Source organism: Chelonia mydas, chromosome 23 (assembly GCF_015237465.2).
Source record: "Chelonia mydas isolate rCheMyd1 chromosome 23, rCheMyd1.pri.v2, whole genome shotgun sequence".
Taxonomy (NCBI): Eukaryota; Metazoa; Chordata; order Testudines; family Cheloniidae; genus Chelonia; species Chelonia mydas.
Genome location: NC_051263.2, coordinates 10,015,270 through 10,039,769, shown reverse-complemented (window position 1 = coordinate 10,039,769; position 24,500 = coordinate 10,015,270). Strand labels below are relative to the sequence as shown.

At 56.5% G+C, this 24,500-nt stretch overlaps 1 protein-coding gene across 1 annotated transcript; it reads left to right on the top strand.

Annotated features, from left to right (window-relative positions):
- The first annotated feature begins 270 nt into the window (after window positions 1-270).
- LOC122463690 (maestro heat-like repeat-containing protein family member 7) lies at window positions 271-22,364 on the top strand. The gene is made up of 19 exons (XM_043534871.1): window positions 271-528; window positions 1,537-1,637; window positions 3,311-3,436; window positions 4,672-4,751; window positions 5,327-5,450; window positions 6,074-6,160; window positions 6,467-6,571; window positions 7,758-7,893; window positions 10,088-10,099; window positions 10,615-10,724; window positions 11,948-12,097; window positions 12,407-12,561; window positions 12,942-13,089; window positions 15,835-16,011; window positions 17,962-18,117; window positions 19,731-19,832; window positions 20,037-20,139; window positions 20,591-20,650; window positions 21,511-22,364. Exons 1-19 carry the CDS (start codon window positions 393-395, stop codon window positions 21,696-21,698), a joined length of 2,256 nt encoding a protein of 751 aa, XP_043390806.1. The 5' UTR covers window positions 271-392; the 3' UTR covers window positions 21,699-22,364.
- The last annotated feature ends 2,136 nt before the right edge of the window (window positions 22,365-24,500 follow it).

The window sequence follows — 24,500 nt, the reverse complement described above, 5'->3', positions numbered from 1 at the left end:
GAAGAATCCTGAGTGCTTGGATGCAGCCTGTCTGCTGGGCAGTTTGTGAACCAGCAGAAGGAGAGGCGGGAGAGACCCGGGGGAGGCCGTTTGGCCTGCGGGATGGGCCTGGGAGTCCAGAGACCTGGGTTCTAATCCTGCCTGTACTGCTGACTGACTGGGTGACTTTGAGCACATCCATTGGCTTGTTTCCCTGCTGGCTGCCTTGGCTAGTTAGAGTCTGAGCCCTACGGCCCAGGGATTCTCTGCAGCACCTGGGGCAACAGGGCCCTGATCTCAGCTGGCAGCTGTAGGCGCTGGTGGAACGGCAATACGTGGACTGGCCCTGATGCTGAACGGGGCAGTCGCCTCTCATCCCTCACAAGCAATGCCTTGTCCTGGCTTCTTGCAGGATGGCTGAGGAAGTCCGCAAGGTCCCCTTGAAACCTATCCGTGCCTGGGAGGAGACAAGACCTCCTCGAAGGAAGAGTCCGCGGAAGAGGCCACAGCAGCAGCAGGAGCTGTGTGTGCCTCAGCCCTTCCATGCTGGTGAGTGGGTGCCTCCTGGGTGGGCGGAGGGGGCTGCAAAAATGGCAGGGGCCATGGCCCTGCATTGCGGTGGGACTTGGCCCCTCTGGGGGTTGGGGTTGCAAGACCAGGGTGTCAGTGGCGGGAGAAGACTCCATCACCTTTGTACAACTCTGGGCTGCCATGAGATGGAGAGACAGGAAAACCCAGGCAGGGGGGAATGGCCCCTCCTGCTGGCAGCAACTGCAGCCCCTGCATCTGATCGGGGCATTGGGGCGGCAGCAGAAGCATCAGGTGGAGACTGACTGAATTGCCCACCCCGATCCGTCACACTGCGGGGTCGGAAGATGTTTCCACCGGTCGAAGGGGATGCTCTGTGCACTGTGGGTTGTTAAGCCTAGGATTGCAGGGCGCCGGCCAAAGCATGAGATGTCCCCTGATGTTGCAGCCCCATCTGCTGGCTCCTTTGCAGGGGAGTGACACATGGCACAGCGCAGGGCATTTGGGTGGGGGGGTCGATGATGGGAAACCAGGGCCTGCCCAGGTTACACCCGGTGGCTGTCAATGGCAGGAGAGGCAGTCAGAGGAAGCAGAACGGGCAGGCCCTGGGTCCCCGTATCCCGCGCAGACTGGGTAACTCCTCCCTCTCCCGCAGCGGGGAGCAGACCGATTCACTGCCAGTCCCTCTGCCCCCTCCAGCAATGGCCCGGAGAGCGGGGACACCACTCATAGCCTGACATCATGCCTCCTTTCAGGTGTGGCGCTCCCCAAATCCCCAGGCTCAGCCTGCATGCTGGGTGTGGCAGGGAAGTGGGGTGGCCGCTGGGAACCAGGGCTCTGACTGGATCTTTGCTGGGCTGAGCAGCAAAGAGTTGGGGAAACCAGGGATGGCTGTGCCAGACCCTGTTGTGCATTAGGGCTGCTACCCTGCTGGGTGGGAGTGGGGGGCAAGGGTTTCTGCTAAGATCTCTCTCACCCAGCCTGCAGCTTGGCAGCCCCAGGTATTACCACTGCTCTGTTTTTGATCAGATTCACCATCACCTGGGAATGCCTCCTGCTTTATGGGGCCAGACTCGCAGGAGAAAGAGACCCTAGAGTACATCAACGCCTTTCTCAAGGGCAATGAACAGGTACCAAGAGCCCTCCTCTGATCTCTCAGCTACTGCCCTGTCCACATGCACCATCCGTCCTTCTCCGCATGAGGCATGGATTCTAAGGCCAGACGGGACCACTGTGACCTCCTGTATAACACAGGCCAGAGACCTGCCCCCAAATAATTCCTGTTGAAACTAGAGCATCTTAAAAACATCCTCTCTTGAGTTACAAAAGGCACCCACCATGCCCCTTGCCCACTTGTGCCCACTGGATTTGGCCAGTCCCCAGCATGATGGGTTGCCCCCCTTTGAGGTGCCACCTGATGTACTGGCTTATCACTGAGCCCGCCTGTTCTGCCAGCCTGGGCCCCCGTTACCTTGTCTTGTTGGCCTCGGCTCACAAGCCTCTTCCAGCCATACACACAGGCAGGGCCACACCCAGCTGCAGAAAGACACAGACACTGAGATCAGCTCTGGGAAGACTCAGCTGAAGGGCCTTGTCCCAGTCCTCTGGTGCCCACCTCCTTTGGAGTACAGACCCAAAGGTTTTATGACATTCGCCCCCTCCCTCGGTGTGGAGAGAGGTATGAACAACTCTTTGCCCCTCCTCCCACTTACTAATTTATACTACAAACTGGGTTGTGGTATAAACAAGAAACAAGATGATGAACTACAAGAGGTAGATTTTAAGCGGTTATAAGAGATAGCAAACAGAACAAAGCAGATTACCGAAGTAAATAAACAAAACACACAAACGAAGCTTTACACACCAGATAGATAGGACAGACATTAGCAAATTCTCCCTGAGTGATAAACAGGTTGGCAGATTCTTAAGGCAGAAGCTGCCTTGGTTTTGCAGCTTGGATTTCCCAGGTTTTCTTGCACAGGCTAGGAATCTCTCTCTCTAGCCTGGGACCATCACTTCTCATGGTTCAATCTTTGTCCCTCAAGTGTTTCCAGGTATCTTATTGCAGGGAGTCTGAGGTCCCGTCCCGTCCCCCCCGCGATGTCATTGTTCCCCTTTTATCTTCTCTTCCCACTTGCTGGAAAACTCTTTTGCTGTGACCTGGGTCCAACAGGTCCCGTTGTGTCGCGTTATCTCGGGGAGGTTTCTATTGCACGCAGTTCCTGGGGTAGCCCTAATGCTTGTGCATTTCCTCCAGGAGCCAGTGTTTGGCTTTTTTGCTGTTCTACCTGAAAGGCTGTTGTGAACCTCACAGTGTTTTTCAGGAACACATACACAGCTGAACTTCAGAACGTCACATCCAACGATAGCACATGCAATCCAATGAGACATTAATGTCTAGCAGAGAAAGACTTTTAGAATGATACCTTACAAGACATACTTGGTACCAAACATATCCTAATTAGATGACAGTGGCGAATATTGGGGTGTCAGGGTGTCACACCCAGATGTTCCTCCCACTCTATCAAGCCCCCCAGTAAGACTGTCTGGCTGCTTAGCCCCCATCTTGCAGTTCCTCTTTGGACACCTACCCCGTGAGATCTGCTCCCTCTCTGGTCTGGTTTCACACAGAGCTGCCCTGCCCAACCCACATAGTCACTCCTGTTGGGAGATGAATGGCCTTCTGGCCTTCGGCATATCAAAGCCTGAGCAGCGCTGGGGGGAAGCTTTCTGACATATCTCCCACTGGCAGCTCCTTTCCACGCTAACCTTCCTGTTTTTGTCTAATCTCTGCGGGACATAGGAGGAGGCCAAGAAACTTGAATTCTTGGATTGTGTCATCACCATCAGCAGGGCCGTCCTTACGAGGCACCCAGAAGGAAACCTGGCAGCTTTTCTTGGCAAAGCCCTCCTTGTGAAAAAGATAAAGGTGAGTAAAACACACACTCGGGCTATGTTACTTGGGGGGTTTAGTGATTGGCCTGGAGAGCTCTGCAGATTTGTCTACCTTCAACTGCCAATCGCTGGATCGTGTTGGACGTTTGTCTGTTAGACTGAAGAGCCCATTTTCAAGCATTTGCTCCCTGTGTAGGTACTTACAGACTGTCATCAAGGCACCCTGTAACCTTCTCTTTGTGAAGCTGAACTGATTGATTTCTGGAGTCTCTCACTATAAGGCATGTTTCCCAGTCCTTCAGTCACTCTTGTGGCTCTTCTCTGACCCCTCTCCAATTTTTCAACATTCTCCTTGAATTGTGGGCACCAGACCTGGACAGAGGATCCCAGCAGTGGTCGCACCAGTGCCAAATACAGAGGGAAAATAACCTCTCTAACAACTGGAGATTGCCCTGTTTGTCCAGCCCAGGATGGCATAAGCCCTTTTGGCCCCAGCCTCGCACTGGGCGCTCCTGTGCAGCTGATTACCATGACTGCCAAGTCTTTTCCAGAGTCACCGCTTCCCAGGTTAGAGCCCCCCATGCTGTGAGTGTGGCCTGCGTTCTTTGGTCCTGAACATGTCACTGTATTGAAACGTAGATTGTTCCCTTGCACCCAGCTTCCCAAGTCACCAGGTCGCTCTGTATACACCAGTCTCCCTGCACAGAGCCCCAACTCCGCAGTCAGTGCCCACTAGGGAACTAGCAACAAATCTGCTCCGTAGATTGGGAAAGTCTTTGCTCTGCGGCGCTGCAGAAAGCTTTCCGGAGCTTACCTCCCTTCCCTGAACGTGGGACAGCGTGTGCTGGTGGGTGGTCCAGTGGGCTGGGGCTCAGTTCCTCAGTGAGACCTTTGGGCAAATCACTTCCCCCTCTGTGCCTCAGTTTCCCTCCCATGCCTTGTCTCGTCCAGTTAGCTCGTGAGTTCTCTGGGGCAGGGACTGGCTCTCACTGTGTGTGTGCAGGACCTGGCACAAGGAGCCTGGTCTCAGGTGGAGTCCCTGGGTGCTAATGCTGATGGAGCCTTTGCAGTGCACTGGCGCCTGACGCTGGGGCACTGACCACAGGCCCTGCACTGCGCTCTCCAGCTGGAGCCCTGCACACCATCAAGCCCACAGTAGGACGACCTGTCTGCCGAGGCCACGTGTTGCAGGCCCTGCTCTTTGCTCCCCAGTCGGAGCCTTACGGGAGCACGGAGCCCGGCTGGCACTTCCCCACATTGTCTCCCCAGGAGCTGATTGATCTTGAGTTCGTCGACTCCCTGACCAGCGGGGTGCGTCAGCAAGCGATGCTCGCCATCATGGAGCTGAGGTACCCGGCCTGCCCGCGCAGCCTCAGCTAGTGCTGTGTGCAGCCAGACACGCCAGCCTCTTGGCATGGCCAGTTCTCCCCCCCCTCTGCTCCTCCCCCGTCTTCTGATTCCCCCGGGCACGTGGCACCAGGCCATGGAGCTGGTGCATGTGCGCTGGCACCCGTGGGTTGGTGGTGGAGGATCCTTCGGTGCCTGGCGACCTCTCCAAGTGGCCATGTGAAGATGTGGGGGAGGGAGTGAGGGGGTTGGACCGGTCCCCTCTGGGACCCGCAGGCGATGGCTCCGGGGGGAGAGGGGCAGTTGGGCACTGCTGGAGCGGAGCCACCGGAGTCGCCGCCAGCTGTGCCAGCTGCATCACACCGGCAGCTCAGCGACTCCCTGTGGCTCAGAGGCTGGGCAGGCTGAGCCCTGGCACGTGGCACAGCCTGCACCATGGGGGGCTCTCTCTCAGTGCCGCTGGCGCCCTGCTCTCAGCTTCCCAGAAGCCTGCCCAGCATGTCCTGGGAGCCTGAGGCCAACATCAGTGCATCAGTCTCTCCTCAGCCCTCCAATCCGCGCATGTCTCTTCTCTTAGCAAAGTGAAGCCACTGCTGCGGGGAATGGAGCTATCCAGCCTGCTCACCGTCTGCTTCGCCAGCACCTTCTCCCTGCCTCCAGCAAACACCAACCAGGGCATGGAGGCTGCTCTATACAACAACGTAAGCCCCAAACTAGCCATGAGGAGCTGCCCCAAACCGAGGGAGAATCCTGCAAGTCGCTCGTGTCCCTGCCCCCTGGGTTACCTGGCGCTGGCATAAGAGTGTAATGATCACAGCTCCTTGGCAGCGCTTCAGCTCAGGACCTGCAGTACCAAAGCACAAGCCCCACCGCCGCAGATAAAGGAGTAACTCCCTCATAGGGTAGCAGTAGTAGGCATTTCTCCTTCACAGGCACCGGCAATTAGTGGGGAACAGACACTCCCTTCACAAGCACATTCACCCCAGTGCATGGCTGGGGGCCATGAGATCGGCTGCTTGAGACGCACACAGGCCAGGGGAAGTGAAGCTTGGCTGGAAATCTCCCCTCCCCCTCAAATGCGGAGTCCTTCCTGACTCTTCTAATGCATTAGACTGTGTGCAGTGGCCTCCCTGGGGACAGCAAAAGCGGGTGGGGTCCTGTTGCCAGGAGAGTTTGCAGTAGGTCCCCTGCGGGTACAAGTGAGAGGGTGAGCTGGAATAGCGGGGGCTGCCATGGCCTGGGGCAGGTCACACGCCAGGGCATTGGTTCATCGCTTGGCTGGGTAACGCCACTTGCTGTGGTTTCTCCTCTGCTCTGCACGCAGACTCTGAACACCATGGATGAGCTGTTGAAGGCCTTGGTGTGCGAGGAGGAGAAGCCCAACCTTGTGGTGCTGCAAAACATCTTGGAGGTGTGGAGGCATGGGGGCAGGAAGGGGACGAGTCCTGTAGCTGGGGTGGGGCTCTGGGACCAAGGCTCCATTTAATCCCAAGCAAGGGACACCCCCGTGCCTTCTGCTCCTCAGAGTAGTGGCCCCACACTTTCCTTTGTCTTTCTCTTGCTCCTAATGCATTTACAGAGCTGCTTCTCATTGCCTTTTATGTCCCTTGCCAGTTAGAACTCATTTTTGCCTTAGCTTTTCTGATTTTCACGCTATGTGCTTGTGCTATTTTTTGGTACTTCTCCTTCGCAATTTGTCCCAATCTGTTTCTCTCAGGTCCTGCTCCCCTGGACCGCATCCAAGGAGGTGCATGTGCGGCTGAGGGCAGTGGGAAGAATCACCTGGCTGACCAAATTCATCTCTGGTCAACACCAATTCAAGGTGAGCAGCCTGTGACTCTGGCCGTCTCCTAACTGCACTGAGCAGCCTCGCGGTGCAGCGCTCCCTGGCAGGGAAAACCCGGGCCTGGAATAGTGACTCAGCAAGATCCTCCGTAGGAGTCCAATCTAATGAGCCCTGATGTGGACGGGTCTGTCCTCTGACTCCAGTGGGCCTTGGGTGGAGCCCCATAATTCTATCTCCAAGGACTCTCCCCGCTGTTCCCCTAGGACCAAAGTCTGCTCCGCAGGGTCAGCGGATTTACACAGGATCGCCCTGAGAGCACCCTCTGAACCCAGGTGTCTGTTCACCCCCTTTGTCAGTTGCCCCCGGGATGCTTTGGCATCAGCTTCTGCCAGGCTGCCAGATGAACACCCCCTGCTCTGGGTGCTCAGGGCCATTGAGCTGCTCCAGCTGCTCCATCCCCCCTGTGGCAGGGCCTCCCCTCCGGCAGCTGGAGGGGGGCGCTTGGATGATATGCCCCCAGAGGCTGGGGCAGCAGAAGAGAAGGAGGGAGGTGGGAGGGGACACAGTGAAAGGGATGGGAGAGGCCAAAGGAGCCAGAGCAATGGGGAGTGGGTCAGGGGAGGCCGTGCAGACCCCAGGAGAGGAGGGCAAGGGGCTTGGTGCGACAATGTGGGGAAGAGCAGGGAGCGAGTGCAGGGGCTGCAGGAGGGGCAAGGGAAGGTCTGGCAGGAGGGGGAGGCTAGAGGGGGAGGCTGCAGGAGAGAGCCGGCAGGAGAGAGCCGGCAGGCTGGGTGCGGCGCAGGAAGTGGGGGTTGTGGGGAGCTCCAGGATGGAGTGAGAGAGGCGCAATGCAGAGAAGAGGAGTCCAAGGTGACCTCACGCTCCTGGACCTGAGGTCAGTGGAGGGAGGGGGATGGGAGAAGGGGCTGCGATTAGGAGCTTGCCCTTGAGATGGAGACTGGACGTTAGTTCATTCCTTACCCAGGTCCCCACTCGAGGGCAACGTTTGCTGACTTTGCTACCCAGACTTCCCGTCCCTGCTGAGCTTCCCTCAGTCCCTGGTGATGGGCCCCATGGCTCCTCCTGCTCTCATTGTCCCCAGTCTCTCTGCGCTGGGCTCTGCCTCCCCCGGTTCTAGCCCCTTGCTAGTGCAATGCCAGGGGGACATGCTGCGCTGGGCCTGCAGGGGCGAGTGACTCCCCTTGCTCCCTCTCTCCGTCAGGGACTGGAGGAGTTCAGAGTCCTGGGCCAGCTGGTGGGCTGTCTCACGCTGCGCTGTGCTGAGCAGGAGCAGGAGATCTGCCGATCGGCTATGGAGGGACTTCACCACCTCTACGCCTTCCTGCTGCGGCAAAAACGTAAGAGCACTGGAGACCCTTGTCCTTCCTAAATACACTGACATGGGGTTTCCAAACATGGGAAACATATTTATTGAACACTTCTGCCTTTTCTGCATCCTTTTAAACAGTCTCCATCTAGTAAGGAGTCTACACCATTGCTAGGATTTCTTTTGTTCCTAATACACTTTTTGAAAAAAACCTCCTTAGTATCCATAGTCCTTCAAGCCATGGAGTTTCCCTTGATGTCTTTAGCTTCCCCTGTCCATATTCTACTCTTCATAACTCACATAAGAATGGACATACTGACTCAGATCAGTTCATCTAGCCCAGTATTGGGTCTTCTGATAACGGCCAGTGCCTCATGCTTCAGAGAGAATGAACTGAAAAGGGAAATTTGGAGTGATCCATCCCCTCTCATCCAGTCCCAGCTTCTGGTAGTCAGAGGTTTAGGGACATGCAGAGTCTGGGGTTGCACGGCCTAATTATCTTGAACCCAATTATCCTTTTAGGCTTCACAACATCCCACGGCAACAATTTCCACAGGTTGCCTGTGCAATGTGTGCAGAGATACCTTCTTTTCTTTGCTTTTAACTTGCTGCCTATTAATTTCAGAAAGTGACCCCTAGTTCCCGTGTTATGTGCAGGGGTAAATAACACTTCCCTATTCACTTTCTCCACACCAGTCATGATTTTATAGACCTTTGTCATCTTCCCCCTTAGTCAGCTCTTTTCTAAACTAAATGGTCCCAGGTCTACACTGCAGACCTATATTGTTATCACTCCATTGCTCAGGGCTGTGAAAAATCCACACCCCTGTTGGCAGAAGCACCCCTCCCACTGACATAGCTAGCGCCTCTCCGGGAGGTGGATTCAGAGCTTGTTGGCAGAGAACCATCTTCTCTTCAACGCTACAGCGCCGGTGCAGCTATGGCGGTAGAGTGGTTTAAGTGTAGACTTGCCCCCAGTCTTTTTAATCTTTCCTCATATGGAAGCTCTTCCATACCCCTAATCATTTTTGTCGCCCTTCTCTGCACCTTTTACAAGTCTGATATATCTGTTTTGAGATGGGGCGACCAGAACTACATGCGGTATTCAAGGTGTGGGCGCGCACATTGGATTTGTATCGGGGCGTTATGACATTTTTCTGGTTTATTATCTATCCCTTTCCTAATGGTTCCCAACATCTGTTGGCTTTTTTAACTGCCACTGCACGGTGAGTGGATGTTTTCAGAGAACTCTTTACGATGACTCCAAAATCTCTTTCTTGAGTGGTAATTTAAACCCCATAATTGTGTATGTATAGTCGGGATTGTGGTGTCCAGTTTGCATTTATCAATATTGAATGTCATCTGCCATTTTGTTGCCCAGTCCCCCAGTTTTGTGAGATCCCTATGTAGCTCTTCGCAGTCTGCTTTGGATTTAACTATCTTGAGTCATTTTGTATCATCTGCAAATTTTGCTACCTCACTGGTTACCCTGTTTTCTGGATCATTGATGACTATGTTGAACTACACTGGTGTCAACACAGATCCTTGGGGTGCCCCGCTCTTTACCTCTCTCCACTGTGAAAACTGACCATTTATCCCTGTTGTTTGCTTCCTATCTTTTAACCACTGACCCATGAGAGAACCTTCCCTCTTATCCCATGACAGCTTACTTGGGTTAAGAGCCTTTGGCGAGAGACCCTGTCAAAGGCTTTCTGAAAGTCCAAGTACACTATTTCCACTGGATCACCCTTCTCCACATTCTTGTTGACCCCCTTCAAAGAATTCTAGTAGATTGGTGAGGCATGATTTCCCTTTACAAAAGCCATGTTGACTCTGCCCCAAAAAATTGTGTTCACCTATGTGTCTGATAATTCTGTTCTTTCCTATCATTTCAACAATTTGCCTGGTACTGAAGTCAGGCTTGCCAGGGATCACATCTGGAGACTTTTATAAACTTCACTGTCACATTCGCTATCTCGTACAGAGGCCGATTTAAACATTAGCTTACATACCACAGCACTGCACATAAGTTTGTTTGGCTGTCTCGTGAGAGCTGCAACCTTTGCACCAGGCGGGCAATTTACCATGCGGTTCTCCCACTCATCACAAACCCAACTGCTTATATGTCTATTGATTGAATCCCCCATTACTATTACCTGGCTTTTCTTTGTAACTGGGCTTCCCGCCTCAGGAGGGGCAGCCTCAGTGTGAGAGAATATCCTGACTTCATCTGGAAGGTGGGTCCCAACTATGGGATCATCTCCCTCTGCTCCAGCTCGATGTTCTCCTTCCCAGAAACTTTCACCCTCCTCAGCAGCACAGAGGCTGTCAGACGGGGGGTGGGACCACTCTACTGCATCCCTAAAAGTCTCCTCTATGTACCTCGCTGTCTTCCTTGGCTCCACCAGTTCAGATCCTCTGGCCGGCTGGTCTCTGAGGGCAGTAGCTCCTTGGGCCAAATGCCCAGATGTGCTACCTGCCCACAGGGCTGGTAATCCTACATGCTGCATTCAGTGCAATCCACTGGAGAGCCTCACACTGCTGCTGCACTTCTGCCTGGTTTATTTTGACTCTTCCAGGGGGGTTAGTTTGTTTAGTTTTGTTCAGGGCGGGGGGGGGGGGAGTTTATTGGCCTGAATTTACAGTATGTTTCTTAGATGTACTTGTCTCTAAACTTCCTTGCAAAACTCCCATTTCCAAAGTTAACCTCTGATTTCTATTGCCTGCTGTCTGTTTCCCCTCCCTGGTTCAGGCTCGACGCTGGCAAAGCAGAGTGCAGAGTATCTGCAGGTCTTCAGGGAGTGGCGAGCGGAGAACACCTTCTGGGTCACCTGGTTCACCAACACCAGCAATATCGCCATGGTAACTACTTTCAATGCTTCCTGGGATTGTTGTGCCCAGAGTTCTCAGGCGAGTGAAATTAACACCTTAGGAGTCAGGGGGAAGGGACAGACCCAGGCGTGTGACTGACCCCATCCAGTTGGGCCGGAGCCCTGCCTATGGCCCACTCCACCTCATAGAATCATAGACCTCAGGAGGTATCTAATCCAACCCCCTTCTCATAGCAGGACCAACCCCAACTAAATCATCCCAGCCAGGGCTTTGTCAAGCCTGACCTTAAAAATCTCTAAGGATGGAGATTCCCCACCTCCCTAGGTAACCCTTTCCAGGGCTTCACCACCCTCCTAGTGAAATAGTTTCAGAGTAACAGCCGTGTTAGTCTGTATTCGCAAAAAGAAAAGGAGGACTTGTGGCACCTTAGAGACTAACCAATTTATTTGAGCTTAAGCTTTTGTGAGCTACAGCTCACTTCTAGTGAAATAGTGTTTCCTCATATCCAACCTGGACCTCCCCCACTGCAACTTGAGACCATTGATGCTTGTTCTGTCACCTGCCACCACTAAGAACAGCCGAGCTCCAGCCTCTTTGGAACCCGCCCCCCCGACCCCCGCAGGTAGTTGAAGGCTGCTATCAAATCCCCCCTCACTCTTCTCTTCTGCAGACTAAATAAGCCCACTTCCCTCAGTCTCTCCTCATAATTCATGTGCTTCAGCCCGCTAATCATTTTCGTTACCCTCTGCTGGACTCTCTCCGATTTCTCCACATCCTTTCTCTTGTGGGGGGCCAGATGTGACCTCACCAGTGCCGAATAGAGGAGAATAATCACTTCCCTCGATCTGCTGGCAAGGCTTCTACTATTGCGGGCCAATATGCCTCCCTACATGCCACATCCCAAGATGCACTGGGTCTCATCCAAACCTGATCCCAGCTCCTTGTCAGGTGTGGTGGGAGCTTCCCCAGAGATTAATGCTCTCCAAGGCATCATTGCGTCCACGCACCAGTGCCAGCCCCTGCTGAGCACTAGAGAGTGTATCCGTGCTGTGCGGTATTGTGCCCCCGTGCACTGCCACGCTGGCCTGTGCCATGCAGGAAAGCTCCTGATTGCTGGCTGGGGACTGTGCGTCGCAGGTGCAGTAACCCAGCCCTGTCCCGGCAGAGCGGGCTTTGCCTGCACTCCTGGCTGCTCGGTCCGACTGGAACCGCACTGGGCAGCAAAAGGGGTTTCACTGGCAGGTTTGTTTCAGATGTTTGGGAAGTACTTCAACCCATCCGAGCGCATGGACTTCCTCCTCACTGCTATCGAGGGCATGAGAGACACCAGCGTCCATGACTCGGTGGCGGCCAGGCACATGCTGCATGTGATCCTGTGGGTCCCCAGCCCAAGCTTGGAGAGGGTAAGAGCTGCAATGAGAACAGCCTGCTGGGGGAGCCCATCCATGGGAGACTCTGTCTCTGGGCGCTCGGCATTACTGAGGGGCAGGTCCCGTGCCATGAGGGGGGTCAGTCTAGGTGATCTCCATGGCCGCTTGTGGTCTTGCAGTCTATGAATCGATAGGCTGGGAATTGGCCCTGTGTTCTAGGCCTGGAGCTGGAGAAGAGGATGTGGGAGGGCAGATGGCTCTCAGGTACGGCAGGTCCCTGGCATCCCAGATCAATAGCAGCTCGAGGAAGCCAAGGCTCCCATCTCCCCATTTCCCTTCCAGGTGTCGGAGGCTGTGATGAGCATCTACCACAACCTGGACTCCATCAGCGAGCCGCTGGCCCAGCAGCAGCTGCTCAGGGCCCTTGTCGTGCTGGGCAACCAGTACAGCGAGGAGGTGGTCACAACCCTGCTGGGCTGCTCGCTGTCATGTGACAGGTACGGGGCTGGGGCTGCTGCCGCTTGCGCTCCGGCTCCCCCGGACTGGTCCCGCTGCCAGGGACAGTGGCGTGCAGAACCTTCCAGAGACCTCCTGCTCCCTGCAGAGCTGCTGCTTGTTCTGGAGGGTTTTGCAGGCTGACATGCCGTGGAGACAGGCCAGCCTGCAAAACCCCAGATGGCAGCCCTCGGCCTCCCCCGGGGCTGACACTCAGACCCGGCCCCCATGCAGCCTGCGCCAGGCAGTGGGGGCCCTTGCTGCATCTGGAGGGCAACAAAGGGCCAGCCGGTGGCGGGAGACCCAGCAGGGTGCAGGTGGCGGTGGGTGCAGGAGGCTGGCGGGGCTCTGGCCAGGTGAAATCGGCTCTCTCCCTTTGCAGCGTTGCTGTGGAGATGTGGAGGGTGCTGACATCCCACCCCAAGACCGCAGGAAAGGTCCTCCGGGAGCTGCTCGACAGGCTGCAGGAATGGCCGCTGCGCCAGCATCACGATGTCTCTCAGCAAGAGGCTGGCGTCGCCCCCTTGGCCGTAAGTTCCAGCCCCTGCAGCAAGGGAAGGAGCGCCGTGTTTCCCCTCCACGGCCTGAGGGTGTCTCTCAGTCTCCCACTGGGTATCGCCATTGGGCCAAGAGAGAGAGCGTGACTCTAGCCAGTGCTATGGTCGAGGCAGAACACGCCGAAACCCTCTCCTGGTGCTCTGGGACAGCTCTCATAGAACCGCAGGGTGAGAAGGGATCGCAAGGTCAGCTTGTCCAGCCCCCTGCCAAGATGCAGGATTTGTTGTGTCTATCCCAGCCGAGACAGATGGCTCCAGCCTCCTTCTATAAACCTCCAGCAAAGGGGCTTCCACAAGCTCCCTAGTCGTCTGTCCCATTGTCCTACTCTTCTTACAGTTAGGAAGGTTTTCCTGAGATTTAATCTAAATCTGCCGTGCTGTCGTTTGAACCCATCCCCTCTTGTCCTGCCCTCTGTGGCAAGAGAGAACAACTTTTCGCCATCTTTTTTTCTGGCAGCCTTCGAAGAATCTGAAGGCCATTAGCACGTCCCCCCTCAATCTCCTCTTTTCCAAACTAAACATAGCCAGTTCCTTCAACCTTTGCTCGTATGGCTTGTGTTCCATCCCTCTGATCATCTTTGTCACTCGCCTCTGGATCCATTACAGTTTCTCCACATCTTTTGTAGACATTGGTGACCAAAACTGGACACCGTACTCCAGCTGAGGCCTAACCAGCACTGAGTAGAGTGGTACTATCACCTCCCATGACTTGCAGGCTATACCGCTGTTAATGCAACCGAAAATTGCATTTGCTTTTTTTTTTTTTTGCAACAGCATCGCTTTGCTGACTCATGCTGAGGCTGTGATCCACCGCAGCTCCCAGATCCTTCTCAGCAGTTCAACCGGTTATCCCCCATTCTGTTTCTGTGCATTTGCTTTTTCTTCTCTAAATGTAGCACCTCACTTTTGTCTTGGGTGAGTTTCATTTTGTTGTCTATAGCCCAGTCCTCCAATTTACCATGATCCCTCTGAATTTGAGCTCTTTCCTTCAAAGTCTTGGCAACTCCTTCATCAGGGAGCTGATGCAGGGCTGGAGTCATTGAAAGCTTCCCAGGGGACCTGGCCCTGGCCTGGAGTCAGGAGCCCTGGTTTCTAGTCCTGGCTCTGCCTCTGACCTGCTGGGTGACCTTGGGCAAGTCCCTGCCTGGCTTTTGTCTGTTGTTCTGCAGGGCAGGGCCTGGCTCCTGCAGGGTGCGTCTCTGGGTGTGTGATCCAAAGAACCCTAGCACTAGAGTAGCAGCAGAGCTGTGGACTCTAGACCTCCAGGAAATGCTGGTGACACCAGTGATCCGGGACGCCGGGACAGAGCCATTTTGCTTCAGTTGGAACCATTTTTTCCTACGAATCCCCTTTTTGAGCCTCGTAGGTTTTAACTGTTGACGTCACAGCTCTGTCCCGCAGCACTTGCTCCTCTGAAGAGCTCGAGAAGGGCCTTTTGCTGCTCAGACCTCATAACAAGTGTGATAGACACAGCATAGTGAAGGCAGAGAAAACCCTTGGGACTTAAATACACAGATCTGGCAGCTTGGTCAAAGAGGAGACAATCTGAAGGCAACTCTCCCTAATGATAATTTACTTACCCTGAGAACAGCGGGTGAGTCCGGTTTATTAAACCCGGACGATGAATCGATCAGACATGGAGAGGGCATGACTGTAATTCTCTTTGTTATCCACCATTCCCATTGTTCCATGTCCTCAGCCTGGTTTTCACTTGCTGGTGTTTTATTTTTCCTTCCGGAACCGGTAAGCCTGTATTGGACACTTTTTCCCCTGATCCCGGTTGAGGTTTTCATGGTCCTGTCTTTGAACAGTTCAAAAGCCAAATACAGAAATGATTGAATCTGGCTTTTAGTAACAGACCAACGCTAGAACTCGTGTACAAAATCGGCTCCCTCGCCGAGGCTGGGCTGTAAGGCCCGGGACTCAGCAGAACCCAAGTTCAGTTTCGGGCTCTGCCAGACTCCCTGGGTGACCATGGGTGAGTCATGTCGCCTCTCTGTGCCTCAGTTCCATGTCTGTACAACGGGGATAGAAATCCTTCCTTTGTGTGTCTAGCCTGGAAGCTCTAGGCCAGGGAATGTCTCTTTCTGTGCCTGGAAAGCCCCCAGCACACGCCCTGATTGCAGATAGGCGCTGGAGGTGCTATTCTAACCCTTATAAGAAGAATACACTTGATTTGTTTGGGGTCAAGGTGTTGTGCAGAGAAGTTTCCACAGATGATACCTGCTAATAAATACCACCCCCTGAGATCGGGGGTACAAGGAAGCAGCTGCTTATGTTGCAGGTAGCCGGCCCCGCTGCCTGCGATCCTAGCTGGGGCTGTGCAAGGGCTTTGAGGCTCTAATATGTCATCTGGAGGCGGGGCGCTAGAAGACTTTTTATAGTGGAGGTGCTGAGCACCCCCTTACACCTGTCCACACACCCCACCACCCCTAGAGCTGGGTTCAGGAGCAGGGCCATGGCTCCAGGGGGGCGGGAGAGGGATGGGGCAAGGGGGCCGAGGCTGGGGCCACAGCTGGGAGTTGGCGCAGGGCCGGCAGCTGGGACCTTGTGTGTGGGGCCAGGAGCAGAGCCCCCCGTAAAAGCTTGGAGTGCTGCAGCACCCCCTGCACTCCTAGTTCCCGTGGCTCTGTCTGCAGGGGAGGCAGACGTTGTTTTGGAAATGGCTTGTTGGGTCACCGGAGGGTGTTTCGTAAAGCAGCTCCTCCTTTCACACAGGTGGGGAAAATCCAGCGTCAGCAGCCAGTCATCGTGGAGCGGCTACACGAGGCAGACAGGGGCGTCATCTCCAATGCCATCACCGTGCTGAGAGACATCCTCGCCGGCATGGACAGGCAGAGCGCCAGCACCGTGGCTGTGCAAGTGGCTGAGAAACTCCTGCCGTTCTTTCATGACGTAAGGCCTGGCGGCCCGCGGGAGACCCTTCAAGCCACAGACGTGTGAATGGGGCTGGCGGGTGGGATAGCGGGACCTATGCTATGGCCCCAGCCAGAAAAAGGATTGTCGAAAATGACATGAACCCATTCCCGCCTTCTTCTGCTAGCCCATTCTCCATCAGAGCATATGGCAGTAAGGGTGGGAACCCTGGTGTCCTGCAGGCCTGCTGACAAGGATCAGGGCAGCCTGGGGACGAGGCTCCCCTTGAGGGAAGGACATGCATTCCTGAGCCTGCATGCAGCGAGGGGGCCTCTGCAGCACAGGGTGCCGCAATGCTCCTGCTGGCTTCCAGGGTAACAAGTGATGGTACCCTGGTGAAAATCCTGCCCCTCCCCTCCCTGGCCAGGAATCCCACAGCTGGCCTGTCAGCTCCATAAGGAAACGGCTCCGTCTGTAGGTTCTGCAGCTACCGCCCTTTCCTCTCCCCTTCGTTCTCATGGCAGGGCAGCATCAAAGGAGGGGCTAGTTCTCCCCAGGCCTTTTGTAACCACAAACGAGCCCCCGCCAGCGTGTTCACCAGACTGATGTTCAGTCCCCCACTGCACGGCGAGAGCCAGCAAAGTGGGCGGGAGAAAGGGACCCATCCATTACTGCCTTCCAGGGGTAACGCCCCAGTGGGGGCTCCTGGAGGGACCACCCACCTCCCCAGCTCTCACAACGCTAAATCCTACCCTCAGCCCTCCCCAACTCTGCTGGGACCCGGCCGCTCTTGATTTAGCAGTGGCACAGGCCCAGCTAAAGATCAACACCAAGAGCAGCTCCTGCATCTAGGCCAGCACCCGCTCCTGGTGGAAAGACAACTGAGAACTACTGTTCCAAGAGCCTGTCTCCAAAGTGGCCAGACAGGAGAGCGCAGCCAAATAGATAAACAGACTAAAAGAACTTATGAACACTTTTACAACAGACGTCACTCAGAGAACTGCCTGGTCTAGAACCTGGTGCCCAGAGGCGACATGTAACTGCTGATTGGGGGGGCACCATTTAAAGGTTCAGCCACTCTCAGAACAGCTCAAGTCAACCCGCCCCCCCAGGCTGCCCCCCCTTACCCTCAGCCTCACCTCCCAGAAAGCAGTGGCCCCTCCCTACAGCCCCCAGCTATTGCTCCTGGTTCTCCCTGCTGGGCACAGCTCGCCCGGCCTCCCAGGTCACTGGACTGGTCCGGCTCTGCCAGCTGCCATGCAGCGAGGGGGCATCATGTGACCAAGTGGGGCCGACCCTGAGTTAACACGAAACCCATGTGTAGGAGTGGGGCAGCCCTTGCCGAACCCCAAGCCCCTGGAGGCTGGGTGGTTTCCAGTCATGGCTTCCAAGGCCCCCTATCTGGGAGCTCCTGCACATTTACCACCCCTTGCTCCTGCTTAAATCCCCCCCAGGTCCCTGTGCGTGGCCCGAACAAACACCAGTGTAGGAATTTGCCCCCCATGCCTGGCCCCCTTGGCCTCGCTAGAGGGTCGCTGTGGGTCAGCACCAGTGTGAGTCGGGCACGCAAAGCGGGAGGACAAAGTACACACATCCCTTCGCTCTTTGAATCTTTCCTCATCGCTCCCTCTCTGCCGTCCCTGTCCTGGTGCTGCTCTGCCCTGAGCGTTTCCCCTTGGCTTGACAGGCGGGTGCTGATGTCAGTGTGCCCAGAGCTGGTTGTGAGATCCCAGGGGCTGTCTCACCCCACCTTACTGCTCTCTCTGGCCAAGAAGTTGCCAGGCCAGCCCCTCAGCTGGTGGAAACCTGCATCTCTATTGCCTTCAATGGCGCTATGCCCATGAGACTCTGGCCCCCAGCTGTGCCTGTATGACTGGGGGTGAGTTAGCAATACCCCCTGCAGGGCAGACATCTCTGTCACAGTGAGCGCTCACCCCGCTGAGTGAGCACAACCGTCACAGCGTCTCCTCCCCACATCCTCTCTTGCAGGAGTCCAGCAAACTCCGGGTGCTCTCCATCGCCCTCTTTAAACACCTGCTGGAGCTTGTAAGGGGGCCCAGCAGGAGAAAGATGAAGGAGCTCGTCCTCCAGAGCCTGGTCCCGCTGCTCCTCCTCCTGCACGATGAGCGTCCCAATGTGTCCCAGGTGAGGCCACAGGCTGGAGCCTGCAGCTGAGATTGTTACAGTGACCAGGAATTTGTTGGGGGGGGACCAACATGTGACACCCCCCTTTCAAGGGTCTGGCCGGCAGAGGGCAGGTGCTCAGTGCTGTGACAATCAGGTGCTCAAAATCACTTGAACGTTGAGTCCAGTAGCGCCATGACCATGGCGCCCCAGCCAACTGCTGAGTCTTCCCTGCCTCCTCTGAGGCCAACACTCCCCCCCTGCAGCCAGGCTGAGAGAATGGGTGGGCGGAGGGGTCAGCTCACCACTCCTACAGCCACTGGCCTCCGCACATTCCCCTGGCTGTGCTGGTGGGAAGAGCACAACCCTGGCCATGGTCCCTACCCGGAGCAGAGCTACCCAGCCTCCGGATGGTGCCCAAGACCCAAGGTGCCCTTGGCCAAGCAGCCCGGACAGCTCTTACTAGCCATGACATGCCCAAGCCCCCCCTCCGCCCCGCCCCAGGTGCCTGTGCACACGCTCGCTCTCATGGCCCCCATCACTTGGGAGCCAAATGCCCCCAGCAGTAATGAATTCACCCTCCTACCCCCCATGAGGTGGGAAACTAAGGCACAGCGTGAGGCCTAGCGCCTCAGAAGTCTTGAATGCCCAAGGGCATTAGGCACCTAAATCCCTTTGTAGCCCTGGGCCTAAGCAACTTGCCTGAGTTCCTGCAGGAAGAGCTGGGAATTGAGTCAGGTTTCCAGCCATTGCCTTAGCCACACCTCCGCCCTTCCGCGAGCAGCCGCGGGCCGGGAACCGTTCCGCACAGACGGCCTCCGGTAACTAGGCTAGTGGCTTTCAGCCAGGCCGTCCCTAGCCATTTGGGTGCCCTATCCAGCCCCCCGCAGTGGGACTGTGTGGGGTCCCAGGCCTCCCCCTCCCCCCCACCAGGGTCTGGGAAGCAGGAGCTGTGTGGGGCCACTTTTGGGGGGCCCACAGGCCCAGAGTGGCCTGGGGGATTAGCGGAGAGCTGGGAGTAGCCAGCTCTGCTTCCCTCGCCCCGGCTCCAGCCGTGTGGCTCGAGGGAGGGGGTTTGGGGAAAGGGATCCCTCCCACACACACATTCACTGACAGCAGCGGGAAGCGGAGCAGCCTGGCCCCAGCCCGCTCTACCCTGCCAGCTCCCAGCCGCGGCACTCCGCTTCCCACCGCCGGTGAGTGCGGGGGGCAATCCTTTGGAGTAGAGCGGGCTGGGACCGGGTTGCTCCACTTCCTGCCACTGCCGGTGAGTGTGGGGTCACTGGGGGAAGAGGCTTGCGGAGAAGAGGTGGAATGGGGGCAGGCCAGGGGTGTAGCAGGGGGGAAGGGGAAGAGGCTGGGCGGAGGGAGTTGTCTGGGCCCCCCCCAGGGACAGCCCTGCCCTTTGTAGTGGGCGCAGCTCGCGGCGGGGCTGGCCGAGGTATAGGGCGGGTCACTGGGGCTGGGGCTGCTGCATGTGCAGCATGCAGCCGCCTAGTGGCACCATGAAATTTGGGGCAATTTGGTGCCCCATATTTCGTGGTCCCCTATGCAGCCGCCTATGCCGAGGGACTGCCCTGGCTTCCACCTCCTGTAACCGTGGCCGGCTCGCCCCGGCCCCTCTTGTTTTGCAGGTGTGTTGGGACGCCCTCAGCCGTGCTGTGGAGTTCCTAAGGTGGAGCCAGCTCGGTGCTCTCGTCCAGCGAAAGGAGCTTTGGCGAGGCTGTGACTGCCTGGTGAGGGAGCCCTCCATTGCCCGGCTCCGTGCCCACACCGAGCCCCAGCCCCGGGACCACACCTGGCCCTGGCTGTAGTCCCGCTGCGTGATCTCCCCGGCAGAGGAAGGAGGGGCGAAAGCAGGACACTCCACAGATCTGGAACCTGGCCTGCAGGATGGAAAGGCCTTTAATAACCTTGTGCTCCCTTGTTCTGGCTCCTAGGTGGCGTGCTACAAGGAGAGGGCAGAAACCTTCCTCTGCCAGGCCATGGCCTTTCTGAAAAACCCGCAGGCTCCCATTAGAGAAGCGGCCATCAGGTTTCTAGGTAACCACAGAGCAGAGGGGTCCCTTAAGCAGGGGGGCTGGATCCAGTTTCAAGCTCTTCTCAGTCCCTGCCGGCAGCGAGAAGTAACCCCTGGGCTCCTGATTGCCGAATGAAGGCTCAGGGGTGTCAGAAACCCGCAGGAGCAAGCTCACCCCAAACTGCCCTGATCGGCTGATGGGCCCCCTCCAACCCCACTGCTCCCCATGCAGTGCCCATCCCCTCCTCCCCCCACCCCACCATGGGCTCGTGGTAGTGGAACCTCAAGGCGCTATGCTCTCCTTTGGCAACCAGCCCCACAGCCATCCCTGGGGACTCGCCCTTTCCCCTGGGGACTCAGGAGTCCGTCCTGGGCAGCAAGGGGCAGGGGAAAGCCCCGCTGCTTGGAGGGTGACAGACGCTTTGACACCCTCACTGGGGATGCAGGGATGTGATGAGCTGTTTGTGTGTGTAGGGCTGACTGCCCGGCAGCTGGACCAGAAGAGCCAGGAGAAGTTGGAGGCCATCTTCAACGGTGAGTGGTACCCGCTTTGAGCACTGAGCGCTAGAGGGACGAATGGCCCAGGGCCGCGGGCTGGGTTCAATCTCCGACTCCAGCAATGTGATCTTGGGCGAGAGCCACAAAGGGTTGCAAAATGTAGATCCCCAAACCCCCGATCAGCTTCCCCCTCACCCTGTGGTGTCTGCTGGTTGGCATGTGCCCAGGCACTTAGCCCTGACCTCAGAGCTGTGGCCTGGCAAATCCCCAAACTGGGCCTGAGCTGGCTGGCCTTCGCAGATGATTGCCCCCCCCAACACAGCAAAGGTGGGGTCCTGCCTCCCCCCCTTGCACTCACTAGCCCAGGGTTTGTTGCAGTCACCTCCAGGTGGGGTGCCTGGTGTCAAGCCACTGCTCCAAAGGAGACTGAGGTGACGTCCGGTCATCTACCTCCCTGCTGCGTGCCCGGACCCCTGGGCCAGCGCAGGGCAGAGCAGCGTCTCCTCCACATTTGTTGGGGAAAAGGGGGCGGAGGGGTGACATAGCTCTGGCTCCTCACTCCCAGAGCAGGTTCACAGCTCGGCCCCAACCAGAGCTAGAGAATGGCAGAGCTCCCTCCTCGGCATTTCCTGGAGGGCAGCAGGGCACCGGAAGTTAGGCGTAGCCTAACGATGCCCAGCCCCCTTTGTGAATCTCCCCTTCTCTGGGCTTAAGTGCCCATCTGTGCACTGGGGGGAAGGGGGAGCTTAAATACAGGCAGGGATGAGGCCATCAGATACTGCAGGGGTGGGGCAGTTCTAGAAATAGTGAGTGAATGGGGTTCATTGTGGCTTGGTTTGCCAGGGCTTTCCAGAGCACCATGGCTCTGACCTCCATTTCCTTCCTTTCAATCTTAGTCCTCAAAGGCTTGCAGGAGGACAGCAAGTCCTCTGTCAGGTGCCTGGCTTTGCAGACCATGCTAATCCTCACTGCCTGCAAGAAACACCGTCCAGCCCGTGCCAGCCTACGAACACTCTTGCAGAGGATGAGACTGATGTGTACAAGGGAGAGCCCAGTCATTGAAGCTGCCCAGCTGTCCGAGTAAAAGCCAGCCTCCCTACTCTGGGGGTTTGGTGCACCAGAGCCCGCCTGGAGCAGGGTGGAACACATCATGCCGGACCATGGCTTCCTCCCCATTGGCCGCCTGCCCTGCCCAGCCACGTGAGTAGTTAACCGCTCAATAGCTTTTATCACCATGTACTTTTTGACAGGTTTCCATGCCCCGTGTAGCGTTTACGTCCCGCCCTCCGTCCCCGTTTCCGGTCGTGTACATTTTTGGCACCATCGGCCCTTTTGAACATTTATTTTGTATTATTTTTCTGTGTCTGGCCGGGGGAAGGTTGCGTGCTTGTGCTACAGTCAGGCAGGCAGAGCAGCAGAAGGCCTCCTGACGACCACATCGGGAGGCTGCCACTCCTGACGGTGGGGTGGCGGTTGAAGGGGAACCCAGGTCCTCCCGCTCCACTGCGTCCCCGCCCAGGGCCCTAACAGCGTGCTGTGTTTTGACATATTTAGAGAAAAAGTATGAACGAGTAGAAAGAGAGGCTGTAGGGGGTTCGCGGCTCCTCCCCATCCGTCTGGGCGGGAGACCATGCCCCTTGCTACGATACTTCCGGGGTACCTTGGTTCAGGGGAAATAGCTCAGTGTTCATGGTTCTGGCCTGCAGTCAGGCCGACCAACGGTCAAGAGTCTGTTTCCCCGGGGACTTCATTCAGGGCAGGGCTGCTGTCGAGTAGGGGCTCTGGCCTACAGCCAGGCAGGCAGAGCAGCAGAAGGTCCATTTGCCTGGCCCTTGATCAGGGCGGGGCAGCAATCAAGTAGGGGGGCTCTGGCCTACAGTCCGGCAGAGCCGTCGCAGTCTGGGGGAGGTTAGCTCTCTGGTGGGAGAGTCAGCACAACCGTCTGGCGTCCTGATTCAGGCGGGTGCCAGACCAATCAGGCCTCCTGACAACCAAGTGGGGAGGCTGCTACTCCTGACGGTGGGGTGGCGGTGGTCGGGGAACCCAGGCCCTCCCGCTCCACTGCGTCCCAGCCCAGGGCCCTAACAGCCGTGGAGCGATCCGCCACTGCGTCAGTGGGGAAAATCCGACAGCAACACGCTGGCCGGCTTGTAGTCCATAACACAGCTGAACCCAATTCGGCTGCCCTGGGCTCCTTGCTACACGCCCGTTCCGTGTGTACATGGGTTCAGGGGTGGCAGGTTTGTAGAAATTTTGGTGGTGCCCAGAACCCGCCCCTACTTTGCCCCCCACCTGCCCAAGGCTCCGGGAGGGAGTTTGGGTGGGGAAGGACGTCTGGGGTGCAGGCCCTAGGCTTAGGCAGAGTATTGGGGTGCAGGCTGAGGCTCTGGGAGGGAGTTTGGGGATGGGAGGGGGTGCAGAGGGAGGGGGTGCAGGGCTGAGGGGTTTGGGAGGGGCTCAGGGCAAGAGTAGGGGTGTAGAGGGTGAGGGTTCTGTTTGGGGCTGGGGGGTTTGGGGGCTTAGAGAGGCTCAGGGCTGGGGCAGAGGGTTGGAGTTCAGGAGGATGAGGGCTCTGTCTAGGGCTGGAGATGAGGGGTTTGTGGTGTTGGAGGGGGCTCAGGGCTGGGGCAGAGGGTTGGGGTATGGGGGGGGATGAGGGCTCTTTCTAGGGCTGGAGATGAGGGGTTTGTGGTGTTGGAGGGGGCTCAGGGCTGGGGCAGAGGGTTGGGGTGTGGGCGGATGAGGGGTTTGTGGTGTTGGAGGGGGCTCAGGGCTGGGGCAGAGGGTTGGGGTATGGGGGGATGAGGGCTCTGCCTAGGACTGGGGATAAGGTGCTTGGGGTGTTGGAGGGGCTCAGGGCGAGGGTTGAGGGTGCGGTGGGAGGTGAAAGCTCTGGCTGGGGGTGTGGGCTCTGGGGTGGGGCAGGGCTGGGGATGAGTTTGGGGTGCAGGCGGGCTGCTCCGGGACAGGGGCCAGAGAGGAGGACTCCCCCCCAGCCCTTTCCCTGCCGGCAACAGCGAGCTCTAGGGGAGGACGGTGAGTGGCAGCCCCACCAGCTCCTCGGCGTCCCCGGCATCTGGCAGCCCCTCTGGGTCTCTGTCAGGATAGCGCTCTCCGTTAGCTCTGTCCTTCCGCAGCAGGGAAGAGACGTGCTGCTCATCTGGCAGCTCTCTCCCATCTGAGCTGGAGGGCCGGCCTTTTATAGTGCCGCTTCCTGCCCCGCCCCTCTGCTGCCATGGGTGTCCCGGTTCTGCCCACCAGGGGGCGTTCGCGGCTCCCTCCCAGGCTGTCAGGGCAGGAGACCATGCCCCCTCGCGACAGAGGCCTTAAAGGAAAGGAGTTTTAAGAAAGAAAAATTGCTTAGCCTTAGAAGAAAAAAGGAAAGAAAGGTTATTTTAAATAGAAGGAAGAGGGGAAACTATAGAAAGCAACAAGAGAGAGGAGTGTTTTTGATAGATTAGTAAGAACGTGGTAAAAGGTTATTTTTGTTGGGACTAAAAAATAATAAGAGTAAAAAAATTGAAATATATTTTAAAAAGCAAAGGCTCATTAAAGAAAAGAGGAAACTCTAAAGGAAGGTTGAGAAGGTCGGGTGAAAGAAATCACACGGCCGAAAAATGAGCTAGAGATCCTGTGTCAGTGACACAGGGCTGTGTAAAGTACAGAAAACAGAAAGAGAGAGAAAGATCCTTTTTTGTTAGTAAGCAGAACACAGAGCTGTGCAAAAGAGAGAAAGATCCTTTTTTTGGTTAGTTAGAGAAGGCGAGTATAGAAAACAGGAAGAGATCCTTTTTGGTTGGTGAGACAAGGAAAGTATAAAGAAAAGGAGTCCTTGTGGCACCTTAGAGACTAACAAATTTATCTGAGCATCAGCTTTCGTGAGCAT

What these genes read in the sequence shown, in the direction of transcription:
- LOC122463690 (XM_043534871.1), top strand. Translation starts at nt 393, where the DNA reads ATGGCTGAGGAAGTCCGCAAGGTCCCCTTGAAACCTATCCGTGCCTGG. An exon ending in TGCTGCAAAACATCTTGGAG is followed by an intron (nt 6,161 to 6,466) that starts GTGTGGAGGCAT and finishes TGTTTCTCTCAG; the next exon opens with GTCCTGCTCCCCTGGACCGC. An exon ending in ACACCAGCAATATCGCCATG is followed by an intron (nt 10,725 to 11,947) that starts GTAACTACTTTC and finishes GGTTTGTTTCAG; the next exon opens with ATGTTTGGGAAGTACTTCAA.